Below are 17,123 nucleotides of genomic sequence, written 5' to 3'. Positions count from 1 at the left end.
AGAATTAGATAAAAAGTTGGACAGTGTCTAGTGTGGGCTGCTTCAAGCTACTTCTTTAACATCTATTTAAGGTTTCTAGAGAAGTATTTCATCAGTTCGGGGTGGCAATATCATCAATTTCCTGAAGATCCATTGCTAACCAGCACTGAGTTGCACGTAGTGTGGAAGTTCTAAGTCTTGAAGATTGTGAAGATCGGATAGGTAGAAACAAACAAAAATTAAATGCCAACACAAACACAATTGATCGTTGTCCTTGGCTCAGGAAGTGTTAGTTCTTGAATGATTGGTTTTCCTCTCAAGGACCAGGTGTGCAATTTGGGATGATTTCTGCATTCCCAGTTTCTCTTGGTAGAAGTTACATCTAGGCAAGTCTTTGCCACACTGAGACTGTGGTGTTATTTGGTTGGAAAGCTGTGGCAACAATTCTCACTCTTATCTCTACTCACTTATATTACTGTAATGCACTCTACACTGGCCTGTCTCTGAAAATGACTTGGAAGCAATTGATATAATACAAATGTCCAGCTGATCACAGTTATGTGCATGTAGTATCTTTTTCTCAACATTGTACATTTACAGGCTATCAAGTTCAATTTAAAAACTCTACATGGCAAATGTAAATATACATGTGTCATATGGCTCTCTCCTGCCCCACTGGAATCCTTATCCCTCCCCGCGCTGCCCAGTGTGAATACCTGGTTGTTCCCCTAGGCCTTAGGGCTAGATTGTTAATTCACAGGAGCGCTGATATGTATATATAATCTATATAAGAATAATGATATTTTTATAAGGGCCTTGATTTGTGTTTTATTGGGGTTTTTAATGGTTTGCAATTCATGTTCTTTGCCTAGTTTCCCTTGATTTATTATATTTCTGTGAGCTATTTAATAACAAGCATTTTCCTTGTGTTACCTGATGAAAAGAAGAATTCAGTTATTAGAAGGTTTTTAACAACTGAGTGACAGTTTGGTATAAGACACAGGGCCATAAACCAGTTTTGGACCCTTATTAGGTATCAAGCCAGCTGGGCAACCTTGGGCCAATCATTCTTTCTCAGCCCTAATAGAAGGCAATAGAAACTACTTTTGAAATCCTTGCCAAGAAAACTTTAGGGACAAGCCAGGCACTCATAAGGAGTGAAAAACTGATTCAAAGACACATTAAAAAAATGTGCAAAGGTTGTCATAGACTTTGAGAACAGATGCATCAAGTTTAACAAGGATTTAAATTTGCTTCTGAAACAAAAGAGAAGAGGCAGCTTCTGCTTTAACTCAGCTGTAACTAAGCACTATATCTAAACAAGAACACTTCTTAACCCAGCTATTTACTTTTACACACTTAGAAATTATTTTTTGCAATTCCATATATTTCACTCTAGAGATTGAAGATGTTAAGATTTTAATTTAGGCGACAACATATTAATTTAATATCTTCCCCAATTATATACAAATTATATACAATAAATATACAATCTTTTAACTTTTTATGTTAGCTTGGATGTTAGGCATTATCATTACTCGTTTAAACTAAAAGAAATTATATTTAACTGATACATGTTTCTAGCACTGCATTTTCAATATTACATTTGTTTAAAAATTTACTTTTATCATTGCTATGAAGTTGGGTTACTAAGACATTTTATGATATGAAGCTATCTATTCTAGATAACATGCAAAACATTGATATTTAGCAAATGGAAGTAATTCCACTAGTTAAATTTATTTGCAGATTCCAGGGCTTTTCACTGAACCAAGCACTCATCCATTTACTTAAGTAAAGGTTGAAAATAATCAGCTCAGAAATGTTATACAATGGAAGAAATAGGAAATAAATAAAAGAATTGTGAACTTAAAAAATGAAGAAGCATCCTTGACTAGTCTATCTTTCTCTTTAGTGTGCATAAACATAGCACAGAAACTGGATTAAAGAAATTCAAGGCATACTTATTTATTTACTTAATAAATTTTATTTGGCCACCTAACCTAAATACATGACTTTATGTGGGTAACAGTTTAAAGCAAAATAAAAATGGAATAAAATAACATGAATTTTCTTTTTGATTCAGAGTAGGTGTTCACTCACTTCAAATTTTCTGTTTCAACTGTTTCAGCCCCATGGGGTATTATGAATTCAAATTATTCTGAATTTGAAACCTTTTGCATCCTTTTAATGAAGAAGTTCCAGTCCTCAGAAATTCAGCTGAAACAAAGAATTTGTTCTAACCTAGACTTCCCCAAAAAGCATGAAGCAGATTCCTGGTCCCAACAAAACCCCTTTTATTAAATGAATGTGAATTCCTCTCATTCACATTCAGCAAAGGTCTGGTAAACAGTCTTTCAAAGGTGAAGTTATAACCAGACCTTATCTAGCTTGGAAAGCTACCATGTAAATATTTTTCAAATGCAATGTTGTGCAAGTAAAGACCTGGCACAGAGTCTCTGAGATTCACAAACAGATCTTCACATTCCTGAAACGAACAAACAAATTATTTCCTGCCAAATCACCTTTCCGACTCCACTTCCACTCCTCTTTTATTTCCTATGGGAGGGGTCATTCACCATCCACCTGTGGGTTTACTCCCAAGTCGATCCTGATTTCTTAGCTGTTCTTTTCTTCTGGCACTTCTGTGCATGCGCACACTGGGAAGAGGCTCCAGCTGTTCCTCTGCCTCACTGCTATCTAGCTCTAAAGACAGCTGACAACTGCCAGACGCCTTGACCCCATATTTGCCTCTGATGCAGAGACCTCGTCTGAGCCTTCCCCAGCCTCCAGGACTGGCCCATATTCTTCCCCAACCTCCTCACTATCCGACTCTGCTGCCAGTTCTGCTGGCTGCTTGTGGGCCACAACAGCATTCAAAAGAACAAGCAAGCACTAGTAAAAAAGATGTGAATAAAAAAATAGACAAATGGTTTACATTTATACTTATATTTTGTTGGTATGTAAATGGAGGAGGGAGCATGGTACTTACATATAGAGATTGCAATATTAAATACTGGCAAAACACAATGATGCATTAGTTCCACCAAAACCAAAGGAGTTGCTAAGAGCAATAAGCCGCTTTTTACTTTTCCATTCTTGTGGTACTAGAGGAACATAATTGAGATCAAATAGTGGCTCTGTCTGATCCAGATTTAAAGTAGGTGGCAAAATACCATGGTAACAAGCTAAAGCAGTAAATGCTGCCTCAATAGCCCCTGCAGCACCCAAGAGATGACCTGTTGCTCCTTTAGTTGAAGAGACTGCAAGAGCAGAAGCATGATCTTTAAACAGGTCTTTGATAGCTTGATTCTCTGCAGCGTCTCCTAGTGGAGTGGAGGTAGCATGAGCATTGATGTATGTTACATCTTCCAGAGAAATTCCAGAATCTTTGATTGCTGCAGACATGCACCTTTGGAAGAAAAAGGAAGATATTAGTTTATCGGGTATGAGAAAGTTATTTCAATCCATTTGTGTGCCTGAAAATAATGAAACATGCCACATTGTAAGGATATAAAATGTGATATATGTAAATGAGATTCTCTGGGATCCCATCTACTGCAATTCTACACTGAAGATTAGGAGATCCTCACCCAAACTAAGAAGTATGAAGAACGTCACAAGACATCTGTTATAACTAAATGTTGAATTCTTAAGCTGGGCCTTTAAGACATAGAGAGACACCCTTTTCTTCTATATTATAATTTTAATTGAAAAGTGATATTCTATACTATGTATTGCCAGGTTGGTTGAAACTAGAAAATTAAATTCTAGTGAGCTGATGAATTTAATTATCTTGAATCTTCAGTTGTGCTGGTTGGTAGAATATTTCATTGAATGCTGTGTCTCTCCTTAACTGTATGTATCTTGGAGCTGAACAAGCAGAAACAATTAATAGCAGTAAATGTAGTCTTTTTTACATAATGGGGAATCATAATTATTTTAAGAATGGAGAAGATAGATTAGTTTAACTTTTTATGCAATCGTATCATCAATTCTGACACAGTATGTAGGTACTATATACAATAATTTATAATTATTTCCTTATTTACCAGCATGATTATCTCCATTAATCACAATAGTATTTCAAATGGCTTTATCCAAATTCAAATTTAAAACTATATCAAGTTCACATCCTTCCTAAATAAAAGCTTTGCTTTTATTTAAATAGTAAGTCACAGTATCTGTTCACTGACCATGGCAGTGCACAATTCTCTTTGCCAGCAGTCCCAAAGGTGCTTTTTCAAAAGGCAACTGGACTTTCTGGTTACCAATCTTCATACAAACTCTTTGCCAGCAAGCTCTTCACACATTGAGACACCACTGCGCCCAAAACTGGTATCACTTGCTGGTAAACAGATTTCTCAATTAGCTAGTTAATGTTCCCATATAAAAGACCTCTGATCAGCCTGAAAGCAAGCCATTACTACATTAGGAAATTATACCAATGATTTATGATAATAGCTGTTACCTTAAAGCTCCATCTCCATTTGGATCAGGTGCTGTAATGTGGCAGGCATCAGCTGACAGTCCATAGCCTAAAATTTCTGCATATGGTTTGACTCCTCTCTTGATAGCATGCATGTATTCTTCCAAAACCAAAACTGCAGCACCTTCTCCCATAACAAATCCTTCTCTTAGTGGATGGAATGGACGACAAGCTTTTTGAGGGTTAGAGTTAAAGCTAGTGCTCAGAGCCCGAGCTCTAGCAAATCCAGCCAGAGACAATGGGCTAATACAAGCTTCTGTTCCTCCAGCCAACATCATATCAGCATCACCATGAGTTATAAATCGAAAAGAGTCTCCAATGGCATGTGCTCCAGTGGTACAAGCAGTGGACACAGCATGGTTTGGTCCTTTCAATTGATGTTTGATACTAATATGACCTGCTGCCATATTGATCAAAATCTTCGGAACAAAAAATGGGCTGACTTTGTTGTAGCCTTTTGTTTTGAATGTCAAGGCTGTATCGGAGATATTTTCCAGGGGAACCATTCCCATTCCTATAGCCACACCAGCTTTCAAACTATCCTGGTCAGATTGCGGAGACCAACCAGAATCTTTTAATGCTAGATCAGCAGCGCCTATGGCCATGATGGTGGCAGAAGACATAGTTTTGCTTTCTGATTTTATTATAAAATTTTCTTCATGGAAATGACCTTCATCAACCCCTTTTGGCACGCAAGCAGCAACTTTACAAGGAATAGAAGCATATTCTTCCCCTTCAAGGGCAACAATCCCACAATTTCCTTGGAGAAGATTGTTCCAAACCAACTGGGTTCCAACACCAAGAGGAGATACTAATCCTATACCCGTGACAACAACCCTTCTTTGACCATGAACTAATCTAGTATTCAGACACCTTTTATTGATATTAAGATACTGCTGTAATTGTGAACTTGGAAGGCAAAGGCTTGTAGCTCTGAATACAGTTCTCAAGTGCTGAAGAATCATCATTGTATTACTTCAAAGTTTATTCCTATGAAGGGGAGGAAAATAAAATTATTATTTACAAGCTTTCACCATGGGTAAAGTTTGTATTTCTTATAACAGGAAAAAAAGTTATCAATATACCAAACATGCAACATATGATAATGTAAATGTAAGTAAATAAATGGTTCCTACATTCTAATTTTCAAGTCTAACTGAAGAATTTATGACTGAAATTTGAAAACAGAGGTAAGCATTTTCTTATTAAAAGTTTCTAGTATATTCCAGAGTCAAATTATTCATACATTTGCAAGAAATTACTCTTTGGTCATACTAAATTCAATGTATTTGATGTATTAAATTCAAAAAGTAATGTATTAAATTCAAAAATATATGCATGGAAATTTTCAGCTCAAACTTTAAAGTCTTTACTATCATAATTTTATCTTTCTTGTAAATTTTTGGTATTTTACTGCTTTGCAGGAAATAAATAACCTGAAAAATAACCTCTATGTCAGAGTTTTGTGTCAGGCTTGATTAGTGATTCTATGGGACACTACCAAAGACTATCAAGCCTGAAAAATAGATTCAGAATTTTTTTCAAGTCCTAAGAAAAGGAAGGACACTGTTGTAATGAAAACTCTATCTATCTATCTATCTACCCTTATTTTTCCTCTTATTTTCTTAAAAGAAAAAAATGGGAATAATGAGAATAAGATCCATTGTGCTTTTTGATTAAAGCTGCCAAATCTGAATTGCAAAAGCTGAATAAGTACTAGGTTACAGGAAAGTTTTCTTGTCTTCTAGTTACTGTCGGGATTCTGCCACATATATCAGGCAGGCATAAAAAACACTAGCATTAACAAAAAATAATTTGCTCGAAAGCCCTATAGGGTTACTATATCTGGGGATGTAAAATCCAGACTACACTAATTGGCAACAAAGGTGGTTTATTTTGCTGTCACTGCCATTCAGTAGCTCGAATTTCTGTTGCCCAGCGTCGGTAAACCTTCAAGAAGTCGCCTCTCGACACGAAAGGGTCAGGAAAGCTATCAGGTGATGTGTGTGGGGGGGGGAGGGGGGTTGACAACGTAGCTGCTACGCATTGCTCATCGCGGGGAGGAGAAAGCGGTCCTGTCACACGAACGAAGGCGTCATCGCCTTTTCTGAGTCTCCATAGTCGGCGCCTAATTTAGACGCACAGTAATCTGAGTCAGGAAGATTTAGAATTGAGTGCGGGCGGGCGCGCCGCCAAAAAGAACTTTCTGTACTCTGGCGTAGGCAAATGTCATTGCGGTGGAATCTGCCACTACAACGGTCTCGCGAGCATTAAGCGACCTGTCCCAGAATTCTAGAGAAACGTTTTTAGAGGCCTCGGGATTGCTGCTTACCTACGTGTGTAATATCACCAGGTGAGAAAGACGGACGGGTCCGCCAACAGGAGGTGACGACGTTGGGGGTTAGTTTTTCCTGAAGGCCGTCGGGATGGGACTTCCCCGGCTATATATTTAAAAAAAACGTTATGGATCGGGGGCATAACAATTGATTTTAGTGTCGCGGGCGGGTAACTAGCTGACAAATTCAGTTGCGCAATTTCCTGTTTTTGTGTTCGTTCAATTGCAAATTAAACTATCTCTCCTGCATCTGTTTAAGGAGAAAGAAGTCACCATTAAGATTTGCATTGTATCCAGTACAGCAGTAATGCTCAGGCATTACTAGTTTGCAGGAAACATTTGTTCAGAGTAATACGAAGCTGCATTCCAGCATGTCCATTATATTGTGGGAAAGACGAATCTCTTGTATTAGTTTTTTCTGCCAAGTAGATGAATTTAAAACAAAGATGTACCCTGCTATTTGTTCTGTCCAGGCACATGCAAATTTGAGAGCTGGGGAGAACACAACCTCTGTGGATAGTGGATATTCCCTCCACAAAATAATGTTTGTGTGTTTTAGATTGAATAGCAAAGTGTGATTTAGTATAATTGGAGTTACAAGAATTCATTTTAAAAATTAAGCATGTAATTTTGGAAGCTGTAATATCACAATAGAAAAACAAGCAAGAAATGCAGCTATCTGGAACATGTATTTAAAGATCAGGATTAAATTATAGGTTAATATTGAAATAATATGCCTCTGGATGTTTGGGGCAGCTTCCTTGTAGGTTAGAAATTACATTGATTAAATTAAATTGATGGCCAATGCAGGAGATTTGGAAAGGGTATTAATTGTTAAAACATATGTGTGGCTCAAAATATATTAAAACTAAAATTATCAAGTTCCAAAGAATCAAATGAGATTAGTTCGATACTCATTCTCATCCAATTTCTGAGATGTTTGACTGCAGAAAAGATAGTTTTGAAGAATAACACTATATTGCTCCCTTTTAGTTGTGTATAGCACAAAACATATTTGAATGTGTTAACATTGGGAATTTCAGTTTATTCTTATTTCTTCTTAGAAAAGAAAAGTGCGGCTCTGAAGGAGTCTTCGCATAGACTAATTACGTCAGTCAGGACAAAAAATACATCCCTTTTTTGGTACATCACCAGAGGATTGGGGAAACCTCCCCTACCCCTAACTAATCAGGTACCGATTCATTCCTGGGAAGAATATTTTAGGGAGCTATATACAGACCCGACTATGAAACCAAGGAAAACCAAACTAATTTGGACCAAACTCCCTATTCGCCACCTGCTATACCAGAAGAGATATCCCAGTTGATCAGAGCCCTAAAGGCTAATATGGCACCTGGTGCTGATAATATCCTGCCAGAAATAATTTTTTTTAAAAAATTAAATGCTCCACTTTTAGCATCTCTGTTTACATTTATAGATAAAACAGGCCATATGCCAAGAGATTTGGGAGTAGCAATTATCATACCAATTTATTAAAAAGATAATAGAAATGACCCAGGCAATTATAGACCCATTAGTCTTCTGAGTGTTATTAGTAAACTGTATGCCAAACACCTAAACTATAAACTTTAGGATTGGCTAATTTCAGGGGAGATAATCAAAGATGAACAAGCCAGTTTTAGAAAAGGAAGATCTACGATGGATCATATCTTTAGTACAAAAATATACGTATAAAAAAAATCTTCTCTTTTTGTGGCCTTCCTTGATTTTAAGCAGGCCTTTGATTCAATATCCAGGATCACCCTTTGGGAGAAATTAAAATGCACCATTATCGATAAATGCCTCCTTATACAAAAATTGTATGCCAATTCCACCTTGAAAGTGAGGTGCAATCCCCAAGGGAGTTTAACCAGCCCTGTAAGGGTACAAAAGGGGGTACGGCAGGGTTGCATCCTGTCCCCCTCCCTCTTTAACTTCTATATCAATTCCCTGATCGATCTCTTACAGAACTCAGATTTCCATCCTCCTAACCTAGCACAATGCAAAATTCCAATCTTCTTATATGCTTATAATGCCGCTATTATTTCACTAACCCCTGTAGGACTGAAAAGAGCAATTAGGGCAACACTCGGCTATTGCAGGCAAAACAAGCTGGGCCTTAACTTTAATAAATCAAAAGTTTTAGTTTTTGCTAAAAGACCTAGCCAATACCCCTGGAAAATAGAAGGACATAGTTTGGAACAGGTTAGAACATTTAGATACCTTGGGATGGTTTTCCACTCGCAAGGACATGAAAGGCACACCTGGATCACACATTGCAAGCAGCCAATAGGTCCTCAAAAGCAATTAAACACTTTTTTTACACAGGCGGAGGTCAGCTAGTACCTGCTACCTTAAAACTTTTCAAGGCCAAAAAATTGGTGCAAATTCTATATGGGGCACAAACAGGAATCCTTGTAAAGAAAGACTTGCTAGAAACCATACAAACCAAATTCCTGCAAGCCATCTTAGCTGCACCCAAAGGAACTCCAAATGCCCCGTTAAGAATTGAGACAGGCATGCCTCAAATTCAGGTAAGAGCTGGAAAATGATGATAATTCATTGGTTTAAAATGCATTTCTTTCCAGAGGGACTGTCCCCACTAGTGTTGACTGACAACTTCCTCTCCCCCTGGAAACAGGCAATTGATCACAAGCTGCGCTCTTATGGGCTCTCACTGATATTCTTAATGTCTCTAGGCTTTGACCAAGCAAAGCAAGTAGTAATCAATAGAATGAAGGACATGGAGTTCCAAGAAGAACTAAATAGATTGCCTTTCCATAGTAGGGACAGTATCAAAGAGGGAGTGTGGGAATCAGCAAGGTATCTAAATGACCTGATCTTCCCAAAACAACAAATAGCTTTCTGCAGAGCCAGATTTAACATTCTTCCTTCAGCACTCCTCCAGGGCAGATATAAGAGAACACCAATAGCAGAACGGGTTTGTATATGTGGTAAAGGAGAAGTTGAATATTTCTCACATGTTCTGTTATACTGTGAACTGTACAGAGTTTGTAAGTCTGCACATATTCTCCCCTTATTAGAGAGATTGCCAGGGAGGGCAGACAATTTTTATGTAGGCTTTCTCCTCCAGGACACAAACCCGGCTACCACGTATGCAGTGGCAAAATTCTGTGTTGCTGCAATATCCACAAGAAAAAAATTGGTTACAGAAGTATAGTTGTCAGCTTGTACCAATTATTTAGACATATCTCTAACAATTTCTGGACCATTATATTTACTCCAATACTTATTAGCTTTTCACCCAGATAAACCAGGGAGTGACCCGAACAATTTGAGAACTTGTATGTTATTATACATTTTTAACATCAATAATTTTTAATTATATTTTAATGTCAGTACTTTTTAATATACTGTAAAAAGCAATGTGTATTGCTGGTCTTTGACTGTAATAAAGATTTATACTATACCAGTTTATTCTCAAGTTGGAATAAATTCTGATTAAGAACGTCAAAGGTGCTTTCTTCACAAAGTCCAGTTGCCTCTTGAAAAAAGCACCTTTGGGACAACCATGACCTGAATGACTGATCTCCATAGACATTCTGATTAAGAAGCATTAATAGAAATTTAATTATGGACAAAATAGTCTCACTAAAATCCAAAGCTGTGAGGATTGCCTTATTTATACCTGTCATGGGCAGAAATGGGAGAGATGAATACATTTTGGAGGAGGAGTTCCTTAGAGGGAGTAGCTGATACTGCAGAAAAAGCAGAAATAATAAATTTATTATATAAATGGTACAGGAACCTAGTGCTTACATTGAAAAGTCAGGGAATTGAGGAAGTGTTCTAAAACCAAGTGCATTTTTGGAGAAGGCTGAATCAGTATTAAACTAGGATTTTAAACAGAATCATAGGAAGATTAAACTATGTCCATAAATGTCCTACCAGGCAATGTGATTATTTAAAAAATAATACTCTTTGAATGGTTCAATCCTTATTATTTTCAACCTAGCTGAATTTTCAGATAATTTTCTTGAAGTTACATAAAGTGTCTATAAACAAGAGTAAAAGAAGATTTAGTTATAATACATGTTTGCAAACATAATGCTCACACTAATAATCAGAAAAACACAAATGTTTATTATTTAGATTTATATACCATTAAAATTAAACTGGCTCCTAAGCATACATTTCAATTCCATAAACACATTAAAATGGTAACTGCAACAGTAGCTATTATAAAACACAAATCATACTTTAAGAATTATATCTCAAATTATCTTTCATTTATACAGAGAAACATAACGACTCATATCATTTCCCAAAGACTTTCTGGAATAATGTGGGTTTTTAAAAAATCTTCCTAGTTAAACAGCGACAGATGTATTGCAACAACAATAGCTTCCCTCCTTGGAAAACAGGTCCAAAACTTATACATTTTTATATGTATTTGCAACCCAATTTTATTATATACATTGCATATATGAATAAAAAATAGTTAAATCAGCTACCCCAACAGCAGGTGGTGGTGGATGATTTCACACACCTGCCTGTTGCTTGCACAGCCCAATTCCCAATTGGCTGTGGACCGGGGTTAAGGACCCCTGAGTTAAACAACAGCAAAGTTAAAGTTCAAGGCCCTCTGTTAACAATCTATTATTATAATTTACTTGTAGAGAATCTACAATGGTTTCTTATCTACCTCAAATACCCCAGTTATCATCTCTGATCTTTCCAGGATCAAATACCCTCATTTGAGTCTTGATAATAAAACCTTTTTTTGGATTTTAATTGGGAATTTCCCCAAAAATTGCATTTTATTTCTGAAGTTCATAAATCTTTGTTGTGAATATCTCTGCAGCATACATTGTTGAAAAATTATCCTTAAAAACACAACATTAATCTTGCAAAGAAAATCCAATCCATGCTTCATCAATCATTATCTCAGAATTTCTTGTATGCAAGAAATTTTAAGTATTTCAAATCAAATATTTTCTTCTTCACGTTTGGCAGCAACAGATGGTACTTCAATTCATGAAGTTGCAAATCAAGTCCAACTGTTATTTCCTGCTTTTGAATGTCCTCCTGGATTTGGTTCAAAGTCGCTGTTGACCCCTCACATTTTTTATTTCTATTTTCAATTAAAACCTATAGGTTGGAGATCATTCTTTTTGCAAATGCTTCCCAAAAATTTTTATTTCCTTTCAGAGACATTTTTAAAAATACACGGTCCTTTCCAGGGACAAGAGAATCATAACCTAATGACCATAGACAAAAATTGAAATAAAGTTTTTTCCTAAAATAAAAAATAATTTAAAAAGGGAAATTTTCTCATCAAAGTTGAGTGAATCATAAAAATCAATGTTCTTTTTTAAAAAAGTGTTCGAAAGAACAAGTTGCAATATAATTCTGTATAAGTCCAATCAGATGACTTTCACTGCCAGAAAATGTATTTTCAGAGTTCCTTATGCCGAAAAGGGAAGTGGCTTGGAGTTCAATAGTAAACAATAAAATAACAAAAAAGAGTTGTAAAACTCCAGTAAGGGATTATAAAATAGATCAGCAGTCAATTAGTTGCAAATCAAAAGATAGTAAACTTTAAAAGTTCCCTTTTGTGATCAAAATACCAACAAAAAGTTTACATAAATCAGCTGATATCTCCTGGCCAATCAGAATTCATAAAAATCAGATGATTTCAGCCTCTCAGAACAAACAGTCAAAAATTGCAAATTATAACTCCCAACATTAATCAGGTGGGCAATTCGTGAAATTTACAAAATAAAACTACTTTTTAAATCCTTATGTTTCTCCATCAAAATTAAAAAAGAAAAATATATCCCATACTTCCTTGTTTTAGTTCATCAGTAGCCTCCTTTCTCATTGTTCAACAATAACAATACCCCCAAAATGGTGACGACCTTCAAAAAGGAGTAATAGGCTATGACTGAAGGGAGCTTCTTTTATCTTAATAAATGCAATAAGCTAATAAATTGTCTAAGAAGTGAAAGGGACAACTTATTGTTCACTTGAAAAATAAATTCTAAAATGGCTGCTTTTCCATAAGAGTGACAGCAGCTCCCACTTCACCTCTAGTTAAATGGCTCACTTGGTTTCTTTGAAGTGCTGGTCCAGAGTCTCCTTGCAGACCACTGCTGTATGGAATAGGAGTCACCAGCCTTTTGGACCTCGGGCCACTAAATTCATTAATTTAAATCCTGCGGACCACTAATATGATTTTTTTAAAAGATAAATAGTATTTAGTGCAATATAAAAAATGCAAATATTTTTCTGCGGACCACCAACATTTTCTCGTAGATCACCAGTGGTCTGCGGACCACTGGTTGGTGACCACTGGTATGGAGGATGCTGCGGGGTGATTATGAGACTCTCCTCAATCGAGGAGACTGACAGGAGAACTTATACAACTTAGTTCATTATTTTGTAAAATTGAAAATGCTTTGGTCTGGAAAGAACTTTCTGCACTGGTCAGTTAGCCATCTTCACTGGAAGCCAGTTCAAAGTATTTTCAAAGGTAGACAGTACAAAAGGTAATGTATCCAGGAGCTGATCAATGTGTGTGTCTATGAGTAGGATTTCTTTATCTAAAAACACTCATAAGAGGAAATAGAGGGAATATTTGGAAAATAGGGCAAGATAATGTGATTAGCCCAGCTATGTTTTCTTTAAAAAATACTGATTTATCATTTAAGGTAGCTGGGAATGTAAGCAATAAAAGACTTTAATCAGCCGAGGTGGCACAGTGGTTAAATGCAGCACTGCAGGCTACTTCACGTGACTGCAGTTCTGCAGTTCGGCTGTTCAAATCTCACCGGCTCAGGGTTGACTCAGTCTTCCATCCTTCCGAGGTGGGTAAAATGAGGACCCGGATTGTTGTTGGGGGCAATATGCTGACTCTGTAAACCGCTTAGAGAGGGCTGAAAGCCCTATGAAGCGGTATATAAGTCTAACTGCTATTGCTATTGCTATTGCTATTTTACAGATCTGATTTACTATGCAAATAATAATAATATCTCAGAATTGTGGAACCAGAGAATATATTCATGGGACTCAAAATAGTCATGGTTGGGGTCAGTAAACAGCCATAGTTTGTTACTGAAATATGAGAGCAATGTTTTTGGCTTCAAATCACAAGCATGTCTTAGAGAAATATTTTAAATAGTTTTCACTCTAATAAGATACTTAAATGAAGAAAAATATTGATCTCTTTGATTTAGAAATCAAGCATTTTCTACTAGATTTTTGGCTGTCGGGGGGTGGGGGGGCTAATGAATGCCTGTTTAAAATGGGATTTGTAGAGGTAAGTACCTTGAATTTGGTATGTAGAAGAATTTTATTTGGTCCTTTTGAAATGTCTCATATCTCCACAGTGAAGGTATTTTGTCTGTTTTGGCTTCATGTGCTAAGGAAAACGTGACCATTTTTTAAGATTACCAACCTCTATCCTAGTGAAAAATATGTATATCATATTCAATTGTTCTTGATTGTATTATCTATATTATTATTTGTGTGTGTATGTATGTATGTATGTATGTATATGTATGTATGTATGTGTACGTACGTACGTACATACATACATACATACATACATACATACATACATACATATATATATATATATATATATATATATATATATATATGCACACACACACACACACACACAAACTAGTCATGGCCTGTTTTGTGAACCAGCTGGGACTTTAGATTTTCTGCTAACTTCCCCATTGATTTTGCTTGTTGGAAGCTGACAGGAGGTCACAAGTAACCGTTACATGAAGCCCTTGCTTAACCATTGATTCTTACTTAAAAATGGCAATGATGATTGCTGGGCTTGCCATCACTAAGTGATGTGGTCTCATGAGTTTTACTTTATGATCACATCATTTAATGAAAGTAGAAATGGAAATTCCATCCCAGTTACCATTATTAAGCAAGATTACCTGTAGTTGATGAGTATGTTTTATTTATGCATTTACTTTACCAGTCTGGAATACATGGTATAATGCAGAACAAAATGATGTTTAATATAGATGATTTCGGTTTTTGTAATTGTAATTTCAGGGGAAACACATCTTACTTTTCCTAAGGAGGCATCAATTGAACAGCTATGCAGAATTTGAAATCTAATTGCTGGAAAAAAGAATAGCTGAATAAATGGATCAGATCAAATGAGATCCTCTGGAAAGATAACAAATACACAGCCTACTACTGACACCAAATTAGACACAAATACTCAGTCTGCTATCATGGTAACCTATTTAAAGTATTGTTACATTAAACAATAATGTTTGAAATTGGGAGTGTAAATTGAAGACTTTTAAACCACAGTGTGAAATGGAAATATAGTTCATATGTAAATTCCTAGAAATATTATTTTCTGTGCTTATAAAAAATCTTTAAAGTTATATATTGCATAAGCATTTAGTCTTCAGGAATATACCCAATGAAGTATGACTGCAAATATGTTATAGAATATGAAAACAAAATTTATAGTGGATTTAAGGTCATTGGCATGATATTTTATAACGTACTTGCAAATCATGCTGAAATTATTTTTATGTCCTCTCTATATAATTATGATAAGTATTATGAAATTTACTTTGAAGATCACTTGATCAAATCATATTGATGCTTTCAATATCTGAATCAGCTAGAGATTCCAAATTGGGTGAATGATCTAGTTCGCGATTCAAATTGAATCAAAGCTGCTTCATACACTCTGAGTTGAGTACATGTATCAATTTTGTTGGATAAATTGGTGATAATTGTTCTGGCAAATCTACATTAATTCAGTTTCTATCAGAGATTTCCTAAAGCAAGAAGTTTATTTATCAAACTTCTATATCTGTCTATCTTATGAATGTGACTCTGAGTTGTAGGAATCAGTACTCCTACTATGTGTTAGTGAATATTCCTGGATCACATGTGCCCCTCCCTATGCTTTATAAGGAAATATGTCACTATGCATTCAGAAAGTTTGTATATAACATCAGTTTGCCTTCTGGTAAATTAATATTTCTGATCAAAGATATACATTATTCCAAAGTACACTGGATCAAAAACTTTACTATGTCTGTGAAGGTTGTGACGATCCAAGTCCACTTCCTTTCCTACCTCATAAAATATCTTAGGATACTGCGGAAAACAATTGTTAAAAAAAAGTGAGTGGGTACTTTGTTCTTATCACCAAAAGATACTGTAAAATCACCTTTTGCACTCTTGGTTATTAGGTTCGATGTAGTGACATAAATTAATTGACTATACTTTACAATATCTTCTAAGATAAAGCATAAGAAATATCAGGAACCTGCAAGTGACACATTGTCAGGTATGGAAGGGTCAGCCAGTATACCTTTAAAATCTCTGAGGAGCTTAGAGATTGAACAAAAGAACCTTTTGTAAAAAAAAAGGCATACATGATTGTATATTTGGGGGGTACTTTCTGATGTATAATTATTCAGTGACTGATTGCAACAGTCTTCAATTTCCTTAGAGAATTATTCTAATCACCTCATAATTGCTTGTGATTGTTTATTTGGTCTTGAAACTAATTTATTAACTTCAGATCTGGGTATATTCTGCTTAGTGGTTTATTCATCTATGTCAATTGAAAAGAATATTCTCCTGTGCGCTGCTTGGAGAGTCTAAGCATGGGTTAACACAGTCTATCTGCCCTAGGACTGAGTGAATTTTTCTTGGCCACGCCTCCCTTTGCCACCATTAAATCAGTTTAAAAACTCAGTCCGCCCGCTTGGACTGTTCTGGGGAGCGCTCCAGTCCTAGAGCAGATAACTGGACTCCCCAAGTTTGACTTTACCAAAACATTTCACTACGACTAGCCTACGAGGTCTAAGAAACTTACTTAAGCGCAATTCAACAGTTGAGAGGGCTCCGGGCCGTTTCTTCACCCGCCGGTCGCACGCGGGGTATGAAATCGTGAGTTGCTTGTCTGCCAGTGGCTGGCGAGCGAGTGGGCAGCAGGAGGCTTCCCGGACTGCGTTGACCCCCCACTGCGGCGTTGCGAAGGTCACACAGAGTGCCTGAGCGTTCTGGTGACAGCAGCGGTGCTCCTCCCTACCCGGTAGAGGTGGCGGCCATCTTGGATCTTTGCATGCTTTCTGCCTTAGGCTGCACACGCAACAGACACCATTTTCTTGAGCCACGTGCAAAGAAGAAAGCCTCATAGTGTGCTGTTGGAGCGAGAGAGAGCACACTTAAGCCCCTCAGCCGCAGCTCCTCAACGAGGAGCGCCGTTACCTCAGCTGCTTGGGCAACCCAGGTGTCCATTCTTGACATTCTTGACAGTGGCCACGTGGGCTTCCCCCACAGCATTTA

The 17,123-nt window shown here is 36.6% G+C and overlaps 2 protein-coding genes across 5 annotated transcripts in view; one reads left to right on the top strand and one right to left on the bottom strand.

The window, feature by feature from the left end:
* Positions 1 to 2,912: 2,912 nt before the first annotated feature.
* Positions 2,913 to 6,899, bottom strand: OXSM (3-oxoacyl-ACP synthase, mitochondrial). 2 transcript variants are annotated; one of them, XM_032235529.1, is made up of 3 exons: positions 6,801 to 6,899; positions 4,451 to 5,458; positions 2,913 to 3,391 (listed from the first exon to the last, which is right to left on the bottom strand). In XM_032235529.1, exons 2-3 carry the CDS (start codon positions 5,434 to 5,436, stop codon positions 2,989 to 2,991), a joined length of 1,389 nt encoding a protein of 462 aa, XP_032091420.1. In that variant the 5' UTR covers positions 5,437 to 5,458; positions 6,801 to 6,899; the 3' UTR covers positions 2,913 to 2,988. The 2 variants fall into 2 exon arrangements, with proteins under 2 accessions (XP_032091420.1, XP_032091419.1); XM_032235528.1 differs by lacking the exon at positions 6,801 to 6,899 and adding an exon at positions 6,419 to 6,458.
* Positions 6,578 to 17,123, top strand: part of NGLY1 (N-glycanase 1) — a 29,471-nt gene continuing 18,925 nt past the window's right edge. Inside the window, exons 1-3 of one of the 3 annotated variants that reach the window (XM_032235526.1) lie at positions 6,642 to 6,821; positions 7,868 to 7,995; positions 14,850 to 15,037. In XM_032235526.1, coding sequence (XP_032091417.1) covers positions 14,957 to 15,037 — 81 coding nt within the window. In that variant the 5' untranslated portion in view covers positions 6,642 to 6,821; positions 7,868 to 7,995; positions 14,850 to 14,956. Of the gene's footprint in view, positions 6,822 to 7,867; positions 7,996 to 9,292; positions 9,338 to 14,849; positions 15,038 to 17,123 lie in introns of those variants that run through there. The other 2 variants (XM_032235525.1, XM_032235527.1) reach the window with 2 other exon arrangements.

The sequence above is a fragment of the Thamnophis elegans genome, chromosome Z, assembly GCF_009769535.1.
Source record: "Thamnophis elegans isolate rThaEle1 chromosome Z, rThaEle1.pri, whole genome shotgun sequence".
NCBI classification, from domain to species: Eukaryota; Metazoa; Chordata; class Lepidosauria; order Squamata; family Colubridae; genus Thamnophis; species Thamnophis elegans.
This window is presented reverse-complemented; position numbering and strand designations above follow the sequence as displayed.